Raw genomic sequence first — 19,725 nt, 5'->3', positions numbered from 1 at the left:
AAAATGAAGAGCTCGCGGAAGATATTGCGAATACGTATGAATTACGGTCTGGTACACTCCATCGGAAAATACAGAGAAAAGGTAGAACTCTTTGCTTGCCCATTGTCCCAAGGGGTTTCAGGTGGTCCGTCATTAATCATGTGCATCAGTCCATTATGCACTTAGGTTGGGATAAAACGCTTGAGAAACTATACGAGTATTACTGGTTTGAAGGAATGGCGAAATATGTTCGCAAATTCGTTGAGAACTGTCATGCTTGTCGAGTTTCGAAGGCTAGTTCAGGTAAAGTACAAGCTGAACTACATCCCATACCTAAGACCAGCATACCCTGGCATACGGTACATATGGATATAACGGGTAAATTAAGTGGTAAGAGTGACTCGAAAGAGTATATCATTGTTTTAGTTGATGCTTTCACGAAATTTGTATACCTGTATCATACTCGTAAATTAGATTCCTTTAATACCATTATAGCACTTAAGTCCGCTATATTTTTATTCGGCAATCCCTGCCGGGTAATAGCAGACCAAGGAAGGTGTTTTACGGGTAAAGATTTCCAAAATTTCTGCCAGAATAGACATATTAGACTTCACTTAATAGCAACTGGTGCGAGTAGGGCCAATGGACAGGTAGAGCGTGTTATGAGTACGCTGAAAAATATGTTAACGACGGTGGAAACGACCGGGCGATCTTGGCAAGACGCGATTGGGGAGATACAACTGGCCTTGAATTGCACTACCAATCGTGTATCCAAATCAAGTCCTCTGGAATTATTAATTGGGAAGGCAGCTAGGCCCTACGGTTTATTGTTGCCTGATAATATTGAGGAAAAGGAAGTAGACATCTTCAATGTAAGGCAACAAGCGATACGGAACATAGAGACTTGCGCCAGTTATGATAAAGACCGGTTTGACAAAACGAAAGCGAAGATAGTTAGGTTTAATCTCGGTGACTTTGTGTTACGTAAGAACGAGGAGAGAAACCAAACGAAGCTAGATCCGAAATTCAAGGGTCCATTCGTGATAACGGAAGTTTTAGAGGGGGATAGATATATTTTAAAAACTCTAGATGGCAAACGGTCATATAAGGATAGACACGACAAGTTGAGAAAGATGCCAGATGGTTGTATTCCTGCTGAGTTGGATGTCTGCGGTGATGACAGCGACGGTGATAATAACGATGCGAGCACATTGATCTCTGGGAATCATTAACGCCGCATTGTGGTCATAGTAATATACTGTGTAGTGTATGTGCCTTTTATAATACTCCCAGTGTAGTGTATGCGCCTTTTATAATTCTCCCAGTGTAGTGTGTGCGCCTTTTATAATTCTCCCAGTGTAGTGTATGCGCCTTTTATAACACTCCCAGTGTAGTGCTTGTATTTTTATAATATCCTCACTGGTGCCCTGCGCTTCTATAATATCCTCACTGGTGCCCTGCGCTTTCTATAATATCCTCACTGGTGCCCTGCGCTTATTATAATATCCTCACTGGTGCCCTGTGCTTTCTATAATATCCTCACTGGTGTCTTGTGCTTATTGTTATGCATCCAACGTGGTTATGTGATTCAACAAACTGAGATCTTTGTGTGGAGTCGAAAATGATCTGTCGTGTCATTGCGGTCTGACTGGTGATTTACGGAGTGCAACTGGTACTTTGAATACAAACTATAACACTAATTTGAGTTCTTTTTCATTTCCTTGCTTGTCAAATTTTTGAACAGAGCTTTGTTGCTGAATTGGACCCTTGACTTATTTGGAACATCTAATCGAATGGTAAATAATATCAGTTACACCGAGTCTAATGTTAAAACTCTGTATTTTAGCTGCACACGAGGACGTGTGATAGTCAGTATGGCCGTGTCGGAGATGAAATGAAAACCGGAGCCTTCCCTATGCAATTTTGAGGAAGCCTTTTAATGCTTTAGCCCAGATCTTATCATAACTGTAATTAAGTAATTGTCATCTGTAATTGTTTGACATTTGTGAAAAGCGAAAGTGGGTTCGAGGTGACAACTGGTCGCTGAACGTAGCCACGGTCACGGGATAAACGTTTTGCCTGACGAAGGTGTGGATCGGTTGTATTGTTCTCCCTAGAAATCACATAGAATTGTACTTTAGAGATGTCGATATAATGGGACACACGTTGTATGAGGAATCAATCTCCAGACAGAAACTGCCTAGCAACGGCGTTTGGATCTTTCTCGATGTTTCCAAGGAGTATATAACAAACTTCTGACAGATATTGCCTAGCAACAACGATTGGAACCTTCTCGATGTTTCCAGCGAGAATATAACAAACAAATGCAGTCGGATTACGAAAAAGATTTGAATCGGAGAGGCATTCGTGTGATCGCCTTGGAAAGTGATACATCGAGTAATTTTTCCGAGTGATTCGGCAAACGTATTTTTTGTGTTATAAAATTGTTTAAAGTTTTCCCGTTGACCGTGGATTCGTTTGAACCCCGGATCATTGTTTATAGCGTAAATTAAATTCAATATTTGTAAATTTATCAATCGTTAATTTTCATTATTCGTTAAATTAGTAAATCGTAAGATATATTATTCGTTTCTTTTATTGTTCGATAAAACTTATTATTCTTTAATCTAATTAATAATTTAATTTATCATTTGTTAATCAATCATATCATTTATAAAAATTCATTATTCATAATATTTGTAAAACCTTGTTTATTCGTGTAAATATATTCTCTGTTTTGTAAAACAATGGCTAATTCAAACGAAGAATCGTTACGCGCCTTAAATCCTAATGTTAACCCGACATATATATATATATATATATATATATATATATATATATATATATATATATTCTATATTGAAAAAAATATGAAATTAACAAGATATATACATTACTACATAAGTTATATATAAAATATGTATATTATACCCTTGCCTACTGACTGATATGAATTTCTTTCGGTCTCGAATGCGTTAAAAGAGAGCGCAAAGAAGTCGAAATTACTTATTGTAATTAGTAAAACGACCTGAGAGGCAGACAGATACAAGAAAGAAGGAATATTATATTAGCGGCATTATCATGTTTTTGCTCTCTTTAAGTCTTTCAACGAGACAGACAATCTACAGGTATTAATCGACCAATTTCTCCAAGCTGATAACTTCGAATTGATGTTTATATATAAGAAGTGTTATGTGTTAATCTGTCTAAATGTTTAAAAGGTGTTATAAATTAAATGTTGTTAAACGATACGTAATTGCCTTTTGATCGTAAATTTTACTATCAAGGGGTCTTTTATGTATGCGTAATCATTGTGAATTATAACAATTTATGTGATCGATATTAAAGGTGTTTAAAAGCATGTATTTTTTTCTATATTATTATTCTCCTATATTATTATCCTATATTATTATAGCATTCCTATATTATTATAATATCCAATTACATGTTGATACACAAGATATACAGATTATTATTTATAACGTTTTGGTTTTCTTAATTGAGTCATTCATTTAGTACAAATGATAAGAAATTAGTAATAATTCACAAAAAAAGGATATCGTAGTAGAAATATTATAAAAAAACATTTTCTGTTTTAGTGTAGAGTTACTCCTTCTTACAGACAGTGTCGTACAAATCTGTACGTCTCTGAGAAAATGTAGGTATCTGAGCCCTTACTTCCTCAACAACTTTTAGATCTGATAGAAAAAAGAAACATACGAAGTAATAAGTAATGCTTACTAATAAATTCAACAAATACAGAGGAAGATGGCTAAATCGATAAATTAAGGAGACTAAAAATTAATTACATCATGGATCTCTCGCTTTTAATTTTAAGCTGTAAATTACCGATATCGGTGACTGCCATATTCTCTTGAGTTTCCAAATCGTAAAGAATCTTTCCCCAGGGATTGGTCAACTGTGTATGTCCCCATGCGACGTAACTTGCTTAAGGAACACGAGCCGGTGATATGCAGGCAACGTATAATTGATTATCATTCGCTCTGAAACGCTGAAGTAATGACCAGTGCAGTGGTCCAGTGGTCATATTGAAGCAGGTCATATAGAAGCAGGAAATATGAAGCCACCGAATACCAATTAACTTCGTAGTTGCACGGTTCGCATTCCATCATTTCTGAATATGCGAGGACAGTCCTCTTATTGTGCTTTTAATTCTTTTATTTGTTTCATTTTCAGCAAACATACTGGATTTTTAAATTAAGCTTCTTTTTATACAGAGTTACAGATTATATTAATTTTATATAGAATATATTTAAGAAAGATATTTAATTTTTTGCTAGTTAAGTATTGATCGATTAAGTTACTGTACCTTTGTTCCGATAAATGCGTGCCATTTCCTCGAATCTAATATCATAGCAAATGCCAATACCTATTTTGCAGCCCTTCACATCGAACGTCGTTAGGGAGTTACCAGGACTGAGTGAATCACTCTCTCGAAAAGTAATCTTATTAGGAATGTCGATGTCGAATAGATGTACCTAATAACATAAAAATGTAGTCGCTAATTCTATTGCTGCAACTTTTGTAATTTAATATCAAAGTTACCAACTCCTAAACTTTAATTATTTTTTATTTAATAACTGACAGCGTTTTTATCACTTTCTTTTATTAAAAAATCTTATCATTTAATAATGTTTAAAAAGGAGAAGAAATAAATATAATAATATTTTAAGTATGTGAAAAATTTATATTACACATTACAACAAAAATGGGCGTTTCCCGTATCATAACGTATTTTATAAACCGTAAATTATAGAATTGGTTATAGTATACGTATGTACATATGTATATTCCTAAATTATTCCTAGATAGAGTCACTTTCTTCACCCTAATATTTTCAAATTCAAAGCCATAAAGGAATATATTACTTACATTTCGGTGTTTTGCTATCAAAGTTCCATCGGGACCCCAAATAGTACAGGTATTGTACAATTTATCGCCCTCTATTTCAGGCATCGTACCACCAACTACATAGATGTTGTTTTCTTTAGCTGCGTTCGATGAAGCAACGCTCGTTTCACCATCAGGAATACTCTCGGCGTATTTTGGAAAGTACTCTGCATTGCAATATTTCAATTAATGAAAAATAACTGTCTTTTGTTCCAACCATAAATTAAATTGAAATGTTTGTCAGTTTTTTATTTTCTAAATTATCAAAATAACTAAGTTTTATATTTCGACTTAATTAAATATGCAATTACTTAGCTAATAGTATATATAATAAATTGTTTCTACAGGTTCAAAATGAAAAATGAATATTTAGAAATATTTAATTACGACAATGTTATTTGTGTTAGCATCAGTGGCTTGTTACTCAACGACTTTGCTAGTACTTTTTGAAACATAAAGTTAGTTTTCAATTAACACTTATACTAGAGGCGGAATTATAAATGCAAAATAATTGATAATACTAATTTATAAGTACCTAATTATTAGTATCTTAAAAAATATATTTATACAAAAATCACGATAATCATGAAAATGGGGAAATCCTATATTCTCGAATCAATTCACAATTTATTTTGTATATTAATTAGATTCCGCGCTCATCAGTACATACTCACTGGCGACATCGAGAAAATGTATCGGCAATTCCTCGTACGACCAGAGGATCGGAAATATCAAAGGATATTATGGCGCAGCGCGAGTGGAGAAACAGAAACATATGAGCTTAACACCGTAATACTCTTATCATAGAAATAGAAGCAGTCCTCAATTCCCGCCCGCTAACTTCTATCTCCACCGATCCAAATGATCTCCTAGCCCTCACTCCCGGACATTTCCTCATTGGCGATTCATTAATGTGCTTACGTGATCGAGATTTCAGAGACATTCCATCGAACCGACTCTCCGAATGGCAGCATATCCAACAGCTTGAACAACATTTTTGGTACCGCTGGCATAAGGAGTATTTGAACGAGCTAACCAACCGCAATAAATGGAGCAAGGGTGGACACAGCATCCAAAAGGGCACAATCGTCATCCTCAGAGAGGACAACGTTCCCTCCATGCATTGGCCTCTGGGCCGAGTTATCAAGCTTCATCCAGGCGCCGATGGTGTCATCCGGACAGCTACAGTTCAGACGGCAAAGAGCATTTTGGATCGGGGCGTCAAAAGGCTTGTCCCACTGCCAATTCAACCCGATCTCGAGAAACCCGACCAACTAGCCACCGAGACGAAATAAGATGGGAATTTCAGCCACACCTCGCTAGTTTGATCGGTACCCTCTCAACGGGGGGAGAATGTTACGCCATGCGGCTTACCATAGGTCATATTCTTAACTATCGATCGCGGCACTATAATGTCGCAGACGGATCGTCGCGTCTGCCCGGCAAACAAACATTGTAGTGGCAAGCGCATGGTTCATTAAGCAGGGCGACTTCCAGAAACGTCGACTCGTGGCCCGTATTTTACCTCGCGTAAAAGAATGTGGCGTGATCCGAACGTAGTGGGGGTCGCCTTCCAGAAAAAACGAAGAAAATCGAAAGGCGTTCAGAACTTTTCGAGAAGTCGAACCGTCAACACATGTGGTATGTCGCGCATTACTTATCAACCAAAACGCAGTTACATTTTTTTTTGTTCCATTTATATCTTTCTAGTTAATAAGTTGTTGAAATAAACATTAATTTATTTGTGTTAATTCTGTGGAATTTCATTGAACTACCCTTATTATCATAATCGAAATAAGGGGATCGATCAGTTCGTGGCGTCGATTATTTAATCGTAACGGGAACTTACAACTCTCGTTGACGTGCTATCTCGCGATCGCGTCTCTCCGCGAACGGTCGAAACAAAATGATTCACTAAAAACTGTCCTGAATTCCTAAGAATTTATTTACCGCAAAACTGACAAAGTGTTTATTTAAAAAATGAGGTTGAAGGTAGTCCTTTTCTTTCATTTCATTCATTTTCATTTTCTTTCTTAAGTATGGCTAACACAATATCTAATCAATTAAAATTTTATATTTTCACGTGAAAAGTTTCTTTAGATAATTATTATCAACATGATGAATAACTCTTACGGATTAATACGTGTCTGTAGGGCAATCCGGTGGACTTGATCGGCTTTTTACTTCGAAAGTTGAGTAATCGGTGTCGCTTTCTTACGCATCTTTGAACTGTATAAATGTCTTAAAATTGTTTGATTCAGAATGTACCACACCGGACAATCAAGAAGGCAGGTGCCTTGACTACAGAAAATGTAAACCTCTGCAAGAAATATGGCAGATACAGTACCGTACAGCCACCGATTTTTATAGACGATCAGTGTGCAGATACCAGGGCAATGTTACGATCGTTTGCTGTCCGGGCGATCCAAACAAAGAGAAGAGAGAAATTTTAATAAAAACTGTGTATAAGTATAAGGCTTGGCGACCACCATACTGTGGTTTTAGCAACGTCTCTCATACCAGGGTGGTCGATGGTAAACCAGCTGAACTTGGTACGTTTTATGTCTTTCTTTCCGATTAATAATAAGCCATTTACTGCAAAGAATGAACTTTAAAGGCATTAAACAGCACATCAATGTACATTTCAATTAGACTAAATAATAATGCTATGATTTTATCGGTAGTAGCTTTACTTATTAACTTGAATTATTTCTTTCTTTTACTTCATGTTAGGAAGAGTATCTTTTTGCTTGAAATAAAAAATTGATATAGGAGTAATAATATGGATAGAGATCAAAAACTGTTAGGGCAGAAATTACACGTTTGAACTTTATAGTTCAGTATAGTTCAAATAGAAATTATATAGAATTATTTAATAATTTGTATTCCACTGGAATAAAAATTTAATTTCTGTCTTTATCAAATCTCTATTTCAGAGTATTTGTACGTATGTACTTATCGTCTGCTGTATGATCGAATATCGAATAGGTAATAATCGTTGTTACTCGTTATGTGAGAAAAAATTATGTATATTCACAACTATGACTATTGCATTTTAGGCGCTTGGCCATGGATCGCTGCATTAGGTTTTCATAATCCCCGAAACCCAGACAAACCACTATGGAAGTGCGGAGGTTCCCTGATATCGGCTAGGCATGTTTTGACCGCAGCACATTGTGCACATATGGATGGAATAGATAACATACACAATCATAATATTGCCATTCTTAGATTGGTGGAGGAGGTGCCATTTTCGAGTAAGTCCTCTAATATATATATATATATATATATATGTCGGAGATGAAAGGAAAGCCGAAGCCCTTCCTTGGAAATTTTGGGAACATCCTCTAGTACCTTAGCCTAGATTTTATTATAGTTGTAATTGTTTAAGATTTGTAATAAGCGAGATTGGGTTCGAGGTGACAATCGGTCGCTGAACGTAGCCACGGTCACGGGATGGATGTTTTATCTAACGGAGGTCTGGAGTGGTTGTATGTGTTTTCCGAGAAGTGTGGTTGTGGCGGCATGCGGCCTCGAGAGCGGGCCGAGCCACGTGTGATGTTGCCTCGGAGGTGCCGATGCAATGGGACATACATTGTATTTAGTAACCAAAACTCCAGGCAGAAACTGCCTAGCAACGGCGTTTGGAACTTTCTCGATGCTTCCAACGAGTGTGCCTAGCAACGGCGTTTGGAACCTTCTCGATGCTTCCAAACGGGTATAGAAAACAAAATGCAATCGTACAGGGAGAAAAATCTCCACGAGGCTGGCATTCTTGCGATTGCCTTGGAGAGTGATACATCGAGCGTTTTCGACGATCGCATTTGCGTCTAAGTTAGTTTCGCTTAGTAAGGAGTTATCCCGGTGACCGTGGATTCGTTTGAACTCAAACATTGCTAATAGTATTATTTAATTTAATTATTCGTAGATCGTATTATTCATTAGGCTTAGTGTTTGTTAGACTTATTATTAGTTGTACTTATTATTTGTTAAGCTTAGTGATAGACCTGTATATACGTGTAAATAAAATCTCGGCTTTGTGAAACGATGACTAGTCCACATGAAGAGTCGTCGCGCGCCCAAAATTCGAATCGTGATCCGACATCAGAAGTGGGATCAGAACCGTTTAAAGTGCTACAAGAGCAAATGGACCTTATGCGCGAGTTAATTCAGACGCTAGCGCACAAACCGGGGGAGCAACGACCGAGTACGGAATCTAAGGATGCAACGTTACCACGTTTTGACCCCGAAGGCGCGGGCGCCGATCCATCCGCGTGGTGCTCTCATGCTGATCTGATTTTGAAAGACCACCCGATGCAAGAGAGTGCGTTACTTTCCGCTCTAAATCGCGCCCTAAGGGGTTCTGCTGCGCATTGGCTTTCACAAATGGTGCGCGGTGGAAAGCTTACCTGGCCAACGTTTAAGGAACAATTTCTTTCGCGTTTTGGTGGCAGAGAGACAGCCGCTTCGGCGTTAATAAGGATATCCAGAGAACGACCGCCGGAGACTGAATCTCCGGGAGCGTACGGTAGTCGCCTCCGCTCCATGCTGCAGATGAAGTTGCAAGATCTAACGATGCCCGAAGTGATCAATGCCCTCGCCCTTTATATGATGAGTTCACAAGATCGACGCTTTCGGCGACTAACGCTCGCGAATAATATCAGGACGGAGGACCAATTTCATGATGAAATGAGGATTCTCCCTTACAACGATCAGCCGACATTTTCGCCAAGAAATTCACTAACGGAACCTGAAGCTAAACGCAGCAGGCTATCAGTTCCTCGGATTAAGTGCTACCGCTGTGGTGCTCACGGACATAGGAGAACGGAGTGTCGCCTGCAAACACAAACGGGGAAGGAGCAGGATATACGAAACCCGAAGGAAAAACGACCAGCCGCATCGTCGAAGGTGACCTGCTTCAAATGCCACGAGGAGGGACATATCGCGCCTAATTGCCCATCATCGCGGAAAAGAAACTACGATTCCATTGACGAACGCCGGATCGACTCCTGTGTAGTAGAAGCTCCGGCTGGTAGATTAAGCCATCTGGGTGAGTCGTATCCATTTTACTTTGATTCTGGGGCCGAGTGTTCGTTAATCAAAGAGTCCCTAGCCTCGAAATTTTCGGGTAAAAGAATAACCGATGTGGTAGTGATGCGGGGGATCGGGAATACTTGTATTAAGAGTACACTTCAGATTTTGTCCACTGTTTGTATTAACGGTCTTACATTGGAGATAGTTTTTCATGTCCTTGCTGACGATTACCTAAAATACGACGTCATGATTGGTCGCGAGATTTTGAGCCAGGGATTCGACGTAAATATCACGCAAAATAGCCTCGTTATTTGTAAAACAAAGGTCGTTAACGCTTGTGGTAAAGTCGCGGAAGATGCGGTCAACATTAACGAGGTTGACACTGATGTGATCGGTAACTATAAAGATCGATTAATCTCTGTTCTCGAAAAATTTAAAGAATCATTCATTACGGGTTTCCCGCGTACTCGCGTCAGTACGGGCCAGTTGGAAATACGGCTAATCGATCCCAACGTCACCGTGCAGAGAAGCCCTTACAGGCTTAGCGTGGAAGAGCGAAGAATAGTACGCGAGAGGATAGACGAATTAATTAAAGCACAAATTGTAAAACCTAGTAATTCGCCGTTCGCGAGCCCTATAATACTCGTGAAGAAGAAGGACGGCTCAGACAGATTGTGTGTAGACTTTCGAGCGCTGAATAAAAATACGGTCGCGGATCGGTATCCCTTACCCCTTATTGCTGACCAAATCGCGAGATTGCAGAGTGCGAGATACTTCATTAGCCTGGACATGGCTAGCGGATTTCACCAGATTCCCATTCACCCTAACTCGACGGAATATACTGCGTTCGTTACCCCCGACGGTCAATACGAATACGTGACGATGCCGTTTGGGTTGAAAAATGCACCAGCCGTTTTCCAGAGAGCCATTTTCAAGGCCTTAGGCGACCTCGCTTATTCGTATGTCGTTGTTTATTTGGACGACGTTCTAATAATCGCCGACTCAATAGATCAAGCTCTAGAAAGGTTGCACACTGTACTAAACACTCTCGTAAACGCCGGATTTTCTTTCAATTTCGCTAAATGTTCTTTTCTGAAGACGTCGGTACTTTATTTGGGATATGTAATTCGTAACGGAGAAGTTCGTCCAAACCCGGGAAAAATACAAGCTTTGAATTCTTTACCTGCACCGTCGACCGTCACACAGCTTAGGCAGTTTATAGGTTTGGCCTCTTACTTCCGGAAATTTATTCCTAAATTTTCGCAAGTGATGAAACCCTTGTACGCACTCACTTCTAGTAACAAGCACATAACTTGGACGGACAGGCACGAAAAGATAAGACAACAGATAATTTCCGTTCTGACCGACGCGCCGGTGTTAATGATATTTGATCCCAATCGTCCCATAGAGCTACATACCGACGCTAGTTCGGAGGGGTATGGAGCTATTTTAATGCATAGAGTCGAAAAGGAAAACAGAGTCATCGAATATTATAGTAAAAGGACCAGTCCCGCGGAATCTAGGTATCATTCGTACGAGCTGGAGACACTAGCAGTAGTAAGCGCCGTTAAGCATTTCCGACACTACTTACATGGACGGAAATTCATAGTAGTTACGGACTGTAATTCTTTGAAAGCCTCCAGCAACAAAGTAAACTTAAACGACCGGGTTTATAGGTGGTGGGCTTATTTGCAAATATTCGATTTTGACATCATGTATCGAGAGGGTAAACGAATGGCCCACGTAGATTTCTTTTCGCGAAACCCCGTAGACTTGAATCGCCGTATGATAGACAAGGTCGCAGAGAAAGAGATTAATCTGGCCGAGATCTCCGAAGACTGGCTATTAGCGGAACAACGTCGCGATCCGCAAATCTCCGAAATCGTTAATAAATTACAGAACGAAGAGCTCGCGGAAGATATCGCGAATACCTACGAACTGCGATCCGGTACACTTTACCGTAAAATACAACGAAAGGGCAGAACCCTTTGCTTACCCATTGTTCCGAGAGGTTTTAGATGGTCCGTCATCAACCATGTGCATCAGTCAATTATGCACTTAGGATGGGATAAAACGCTCGAGAAGCTCTATGAGTATTATTGGTTCGAGGGAATGGCGAAGTATGTTCGCAAATTTGTCGAGAACTGCCATGCTTGTAGAGTTTCGAAGGCTAGTTCAGGTAAAATACAGGCTGAACTGCATCCTATACCTAAGACCGGCATACCGTGGCATACGGTGCATATGGACATAACGGGCAAGCTGAGTGGCAAGAATGACTCGAAAGAGTATGTCGTCGTCTTGATCGATGCCTTTACGAAATTCGTGCACTTACATCACACACGCAAATTGGATTCGCTTAGCGTTATCAAGGCACTTAAGTCCGCCGTGTTTTTGTTCGGTAGTCCCTGTCGGATAATAGCAGATCAGGGTAGATGTTTCACGGGCCGGGAATTTCAAGAATTCTGTGCAAGCAAACAAATCAAAGTTCATTTGATCGCGACCGGTGCAAGTAGGGCCAATGGGCAAGTAGAACGTGTTATGAGCACGTTAAAAAATATGTTCACAACGGTGGAAACGACCGGGCGCTCATGGCAAGACGCGATCGGGGAGATGCAATTGGCTTTGAATTGCACCATCAACCGCGTAACCAAATCGAGTCCTTTAGAGTTATTGATTGGTAGAGCAGCAAGACCGTATGACTTATTACTACCTGATAACATCGAGGAAAAAGAAATAGATATCTCCAGTGTAAGACAGCAGGCAATAAAAGAGATGGAAACTAGTGCTAGGTATGACAAAGAGAGATTCGATAAAACCAAAGCTAAAGTAGTTAGGTTTAATCCCGGTGATTTGGTACTACGCCAAAATGAAGAAAGGAACCAGACAAAATTGGATCCAAAATTCAGGGGCCCGTTTGTGATATCGGAGGTCCTGGAAGGAGACCGATATACCTTGAAAACACTGGATGGGAAAAGGTCATACAAGTACAGTCATGACAGGTTAAGGAAAATGCCGGATAGTTGCATTCCTGCGGAGTTGGATGTCTGTTGTGATGACGAGAACAGTGACCATGGCGATGTGAGTACCCCGATCCCAGAGGATCGTAGAATTATATGAGCCCAGGTGCGGCCATGGGATGGAGTTCAGTGCGGTCAGGCACTGGAAGTGACGATGTCACGAAGCTGGGAGCCGGTTTAGTACCGACAGCGACGATGTCACGAAGCTGGGAGCCGGTTTAGTACCGACAGCGACGATGTCACGAAGCTGGGAGCCGGTTTAGTACCGACAGCGACAATGCCACGAGGTTGGAGCTGGTTTAGTACCGATAGCGACAATGTCACGAGGTTGGAGCTGGTCTAGTACCGACAGCGACAATGTCACGGATTTGGAGCTGGTCTAGTACCGACAGCGACGATGTCACGAAGCTGGAGCTGGTCTAGTACCGACAGTGACAATGTCACGAGGCTGGAGGCGGTCTAGTGTTGACAGCGATCGTGTTACGAAGCTGGTTATGTAACGAACTTTGAGAGTATGTGCGATTCGAAGGATGAGACCCATTTGGGTGTGAAATCGAGAATGGTCCGTCATGTCATTACGACCCGACTGAAAGCACGCAGAATGCAACTGGCACTTTGAATGCTAATCACAATGACACTAATCTTGTTTCCTTTTGTTTTGTTAACGAAGGTACACCCGAGGACGTGTGATAGTCAGGATGGCCGTGTCGGAGATGAAAGGAAAGCCGAAGCCCTTCCTTGGAAATTTTGGGAACATCCTCTAGTACCTTAGCCTAGATTTTATTATAGTTGTAATTGTTTAAGATTTGTAATAAGCGAGATTGGGTTCGAGGTGACAATCGGTCGCTGAACGTAGCCACGGTCACGGGATGGATGTTTTATCTAACGGAGGTCTGGAGTGGTTGTATGTGTTTTCCGAGAAGTGTGGTTGTGGCGGCATGCGGCCTCGAGAGCGGGCCGAGCCACGTGTGATGTTGCCTCGGAGGTGCCGATGCAATGGGACATACATTGTATTTAGTAACCAAAACTCCAGGCAGAAACTGCCTAGCAACGGCGTTTGGAACTTTCTCGATGCTTCCAACGAGTGTGCCTAGCAACGGCGTTTGGAACCTTCTCGATGCTTCCAAACGGGTATAGAAAACAAAATGCAATCGTACAGGGAGAAAAATCTCCACGAGGCTGGCATTCTTGCGATTGCCTTGGAGAGTGATACATCGAGCGTTTTCGACGATCGCATTTGCGTCTAAGTTAGTTTCGCTTAGTAAGGAGTTATCCCGGTGACCGTGGATTCGTTTGAACTCAAACATTGCTAATAGTATTATTTAATTTAATTATTCGTAGATCGTATTATTCATTAGGCTTAGTGTTTGTTAGACTTATTATTAGTTGTACTTATTATTTGTTAAGCTTAGTGATAGACCTGTATATACGTGTAAATAAAATCTCGGCTTTGTGAAACGATGACTAGTCCACATGAAGAGTCGTCGCGCGCCCAAAATTCGAATCGTGATCCGACATATATATATATATATATATGCTATTGAGTATTACTGAAGTATCATATCCTGAAATTTCTTACTGTACACATATATTGTGTCATAAAGCGTGTACAATTCTTTCTCATACTTTTGGTCATTCGTTTCCTGCATTTTCATTTATTTTTTTATTTTTCAGGGTACGTATATCCCATTTGTACGAAAGAGCCCCTACGAAAGAGCAACTTCGTCGGCTATAACCCCCTTGTTGCTGGATGGGGAGCATTAAGATATAGTAAGTGATATCATTTTTATAATAAAATTAAACAGTTCCAGTCTTAAATATCTTTCTTATTTTCTTCGTAGGACGACCACGACGTAATGCATTAATGGAAGTACAAATGCCAGTGATTAAGAACGCCCAATGCAAAATAGCTTATTCCAAATTTCCTAATGCACCTGATATCACTGATGGTATAATATGCGCCGAACATGCTCAAGGTGGAGAGGATTCTTGTACGGTAATTAAGTTACAGAGTTACTACAAACTATACGGTATCTGAAGGCACGTCAATTCGAATTAACATCAAATCGACGTCTTAAACATTAGAAATAATAGATAAACACAATTCAATAGTTTTGCCCACTTCTCACACCTCATTATGGTATTTAATCTAATTTCCTTCTAATCTTAGTTTTGCTCAAAATACATACAACATGTACATTATAAATTGGAGTATTTCAATACACAAATCAATAGAAGATTATTACTGTATATAAGTATAATTTCAATACAATTCGATTGATATATTTCAGTATCTTTGATTAAAAATTTAACGATCCGTTCAGGCTGACCGCGGCGGACCACTGCTGATACAACATGAATTAACCTCGTATTAAATAGGTATTGTGTCTTATGCTTATAAGTGCGGCGCAGCTGGGTATCCCAGCGTTTACACTAGGGTCACATCGTACCTTGACTTCATTCTCCAAGCGATGCAATAATATGATATTACTGTTCCATAAATATCATTGTGCAAAAAACGTGAAGTTGGATTTTCTTATTGTGGAGATAAGAAACAGCTCAAATTTACATTGTTTTGTACGTTACAAATTATAGGCTTAAAATGTACGAAATGTAACTTTGAAACGACACTAATTTTTTACGCACGATAAACCTCCACGACTTAGGTATGTAAAGATGATAAACGTATATTAATTCTATTAATTTGGTAATAATAAACCAACTTTCTGAGAAGTTCTGTAAATTTCGTTTCTGTTGTATCAAGAGAATAATGGAATATTCCACTTAGATCGTATACTTCTTGTATGTACATACAAAATTTTCCGGCTAATCTAAAACACGTCATAAGATAGAGAGTTTCTGGAAATTCGGACACAGAGAGTGCATAAAATACAAGATAAGTCTCGTGTCTTTCAAAATTATTTTTTATTCGCTAAAAATGTCCTGTGTACTCATGCAATCACATGCAACCTCGAAACTTCACTTATTTTTTATCACTTTCCAATTCAATACACTGTTTCTGCATTTTTGACTATATGTAAGAGAAATTTCCATTCAGCCAAAGGTGTACTTACAGATTATAGATTCCTATACGACTCTCGGTAAAAATTTATCCGCACTCCAGATAGTTAAAACTTCTGTCGACCGTATTGATCCATCTGCACTCTTCGTATGACGTCAATATCTGTTCAGTGCTGCTGCGTAGGTTTCATTGTGTTACGTCAATTCGTTTGCGACCGTTGCGCGAGTAATGGCGCTTTGCAATGGTGATTTGCAGGAAAACAGTGCAGAATGCTGTGATTCGTTTCTTGTGGTCGGAGGCAAAACATTTTTTAATGAGAAAATACGAAGGTCCTTCAGCAAATGGACAAAGTGTATACAGAAATTGAGTGATTATGTCAAAAAATGATGTATGTCTTTTTTGATAATTGCTTAAAATAAATTCTACACCGACAGAGCGGGTAACTTTTTACTCACCCTCGTAAGACACTTAAATTTCCAATCTATTATGATGAATAAAAGAGCTTATACTATTAAATCTAATTGTATTTTGTTGCCTGAGAGTACACGTGTATGTGATGTACATTACCTTTATATCCCCTTGAACGCTTCAATATTGCGCATATATACTATATTTTGTACAGCTTCTATAAAATTTTGTATGTTTGTTTAGGCTGTTAATCTAGAGGCTGGAGGACAAAGAAGTGGCACGATGATGTGGGCTGATGACATTTATAATTATCAAGGAATCACCCCTACATTCGCTCAGGTATATATCGTTGACTATAATGTATTTAACATATATGATTGTTAGAATATTAATAATTAATCTTTAATTCTATCAGAATTTTAATGAAACTGTCCCTTGGGAAGGAAGAACTGATACCTTGATACCACGGTTTGTACATCCTATATGTACGACAAATTTTAGAACATTATGTAACGAAGAACCAGATCGTCGTGGCCATGTGATGTGAATAAAAGGACTTGAATTTGATGATATTTTTATAATGTTAGATAACATAACTAAGTACCTTCACAGTAAGACAGGATGACATGGTTTACATGATCTTAATGTTGTTCATTTGAGTGATGATATTATAAGGAAAAGTGTAATATCACAGGTAGGATGATTCATAATTTAGAACTACTAACTCATGTATGTATTAAAAATTAAAGAAATATATTAAATTTTATAGGATATTTATGTTTAGTAACCAGTAATTCAGAGATTGGTATTCATGGTTACTATAACGAGGCTGTAGAAACGCACCCTTTCTTCTTTGCAAATGGTCCTGTATTTATGTCTAAGCCGAAACTGGAACCTCTGAATAATTTAGATTTATTCTTGTCATTTTCTAAAATACTTATCTACAGTATACCATAAGGAATGATACCGTATCGCACCTAATCAAGTGCCTTAAGAAACATCAACAGGATATCACAGTAATCCCTTATCGACTGATATGTAAGTAAAAGTTATGTGTCATTGTTATACACAGTTATGTGTTAGTGTTATACACAGTTATTTATCATTTTCTATTAATTCAGTTGTAGCCACTACAATATCTATGACACTGGTAGTAATTATAAGAACAATAATGATGTTCTATAAGAGGAAATGATGATTAGGAGCAAAAAGTTACAAGTAAGTCAAAGTATATGTTATTTGCCATTTGAAAAGAAAGTTACTAACTTAGAATTTTTTGATAAATAATAATTGTGCAAAATATATTGGATTTCAAATTTGTCAAAAATTGAAATTTAAGAAGCATTGTAATAATATAACATTAATATTTTGATTTTTCAGGAGATATCATGCGGTGGATGGATAATATGTAAAAAATATTAAGCAGTATATGAATTTTCATATTGCGTAGAGATAACAAAATGAATTTTAAAAAATGTCGACATGGTAATAAGAAATAGCATCATGACAAAGAATATATAACCATAGTTTCATTTTTTATAAATAAAAATTTGTTGTTCCAGATTTTGAAATATAGTGAAACGTTTAATTAGTATCTTAATATCTTTAAATAATTATTATTTTAGAATCAATTGTAATTGTATCATACGTACTTTTGAATTCGTGCAAGAACATATGTAATTTTGAAGTAGTTATTATTAGGAAATTGTTAGACGCGAACAGTATGCGAAAAGTTAGTATGCAGTGTAATAATTATCAATCAAAACACAAGAATTAAATTCTTGAGGAAAAAATTTCTGGAATTTCTTATTTACATGATTATAAAGAAATCCATAATAAAAAGGAGCTGCTTTCTAATACTTCTCTTCCTTGTAATGCCTATGTTAATAATAACGAGGTTCGACTTTTTGTTTTTAGAGGGATACTGGAAAATTTGAAAGTACAGTACCATTGGGAAGAAAATCACGATATTGAAAACGATATTTGCAAGTAAATTTCCAAAAAATCTGTTTTCAAATTTTCGCTTTCTATTTCACATTAAAAGAAAGGGCTGCCTTCTTTCTCTGCAAGACAAAACAAACATTCTGAATCTCGTATCAATGAATGATGTCAATAAGTTATTTTTCTTTTCAGATTGAACAATATTCCAGATTTATTCATAATTTCATACTACGCGAAGAATAGACTTTCATAGGTATATAAAGGAAATATTAAGTATAGGAAAACTCTTTTTCGTTGTAGGTGACATATGCTTCACGGTTGAACACATGTATTTTTGAACACATATAAATGAAAAAGTACTCTTATGGAGAAAAAGAATTGATACCTTCGATTGACATTAGATAATGTATATAAACTTATGAACAATCACTATCGGTTTGTATTTTAGGTGCACACGCAGATTTGTTGGAGTTCTTATAAAATGTACATCCTGTACGAACGTTTTATTCTTCCAAATTTTACGATACTATGTCTCATATAATAACTATATGGATTAAACGTAATATAAATGATCCGAAAATAGACTCGAACGACATTAATTGTCTTTCTATTTATACCAATATCGAAAATACAAGTAAAGCTGGAGCAATAGTATGCAAGAATGGACTATTTATTATTTTAAACCAAATCATAGCATATTCACAATGCACAGTATTATTATGAAACGACGAGTTTTATGTTAATTCCGACTGATTACAATACCTTTCTTTCGTTTACAAGGAACGACGAGACTGGCAGTTGCGTGATTTCCAATGCAAAAGCCGCGATATCTGCACGATAACCTAACCTCAACCGATTTTGTTGTACTATTCTTATGTGGACTTCGTTTGTACCACTTTCGTAACAAAAATAGAATACGTAGAACACAGCATTCCGTTATGCGATATTGTCGATTCCTAACATCCGAAAAATGAGAGATAATTATTTCCCTACAGTTGTACATTTGTGTGAAAAATTACGAACGTAAAGTTGTTTGGTGCATGCACAGTCCTCCCCTCCCCTGCATTTACGTGGACATGCTAGAAGGATTCACTTTTCCACGGTGAAACTGTATGTATTATAATTTCATTTTTACAAAGGTCGAACATCCTACTATGCATAAATTTAATATTAATATAAGTAGGTTTCGTGTTAAGTATTACATCTGACGTATAAGCACACGTGTGTACGAGCCTTGGTTTTAAATGTCTTATAGTAGACACCGAAAAGATTATTCAGTTGGATATCTGACTCAACATCAATATTTTACTAGGAGATAACATGTTAAGAACACGTTGGTGGATGGCATGGGAGATGATGAATGAAGACATACTTCTGTGAGATACATAAAATAGTAGTCAGAACGTATTTTGG

The 19,725-nt window shown here is 38.1% G+C and overlaps 1 protein-coding gene, 1 long non-coding RNA gene and 1 pseudogene across 9 annotated transcripts in view; 2 read left to right on the top strand and 1 right to left on the bottom strand.

Annotated features, from left to right (window-relative positions):
* Positions 1-16,168, bottom strand: part of LOC117162287 (omega-amidase NIT2-A-like) — a 31,101-nt gene extending 14,933 nt beyond the window's left edge. Inside the window, exons 1-5 of one of the 4 annotated variants that reach the window (XR_013060850.1) lie at positions 16,016-16,168; positions 4,873-5,057; positions 4,310-4,478; positions 3,829-4,114; positions 3,322-3,677 (exon numbers count right to left, since the gene is read on the bottom strand). Coding sequence is in view for 3 of the 4 variants with exons in the window: in XM_076626526.1 (XP_076482641.1) it covers positions 3,975-4,114; positions 4,310-4,478; positions 4,873-4,956 (393 nt within the window). In the remaining variant the exon portion in view is untranslated. Of the gene's footprint in view, positions 1-3,321; positions 4,185-4,309; positions 4,479-4,872; positions 5,058-16,015 lie in introns of those variants that run through there. The other 3 variants (XM_076626527.1, XM_076626526.1, XM_076626528.1) reach the window with 3 other exon arrangements.
* On the top strand, positions 6,363-8,194 carry LOC143304144 (venom serine protease Bi-VSP pseudogene; annotated as a pseudogene).
* Positions 16,016-19,174, top strand: LOC143304156 (uncharacterized). 5 transcript variants are annotated; one of them, XR_013060859.1, is made up of 8 exons: positions 16,179-16,351; positions 16,615-16,710; positions 16,787-17,065; positions 17,141-17,409; positions 17,493-17,589; positions 17,752-18,360; positions 18,505-18,565; positions 18,761-19,167. It is a non-coding gene; the product is annotated as an uncharacterized LOC143304156 (long non-coding RNA). The 5 variants fall into 5 exon arrangements; XR_013060858.1 differs by adding an exon at positions 16,016-16,142 and having other exon boundaries at positions 16,219-16,351; positions 17,752-19,174; XR_013060860.1 differs by having other exon boundaries at positions 17,752-17,856; positions 17,934-19,174.
* Positions 19,175-19,725: the final 551 nt, after the last annotated feature.

The sequence above is a fragment of the Bombus vancouverensis genome, unplaced genomic scaffold, assembly GCF_051014615.1.
Source record: "Bombus vancouverensis nearcticus unplaced genomic scaffold, iyBomVanc1_principal scaffold0024, whole genome shotgun sequence".
NCBI lineage: Eukaryota > Metazoa > Arthropoda > Insecta > Hymenoptera > Apidae > Bombus > Bombus vancouverensis.
The sequence above is the reverse complement of the archived record's forward strand: the minus strand, read 5'-3'. Positions and strand labels throughout refer to the sequence as shown.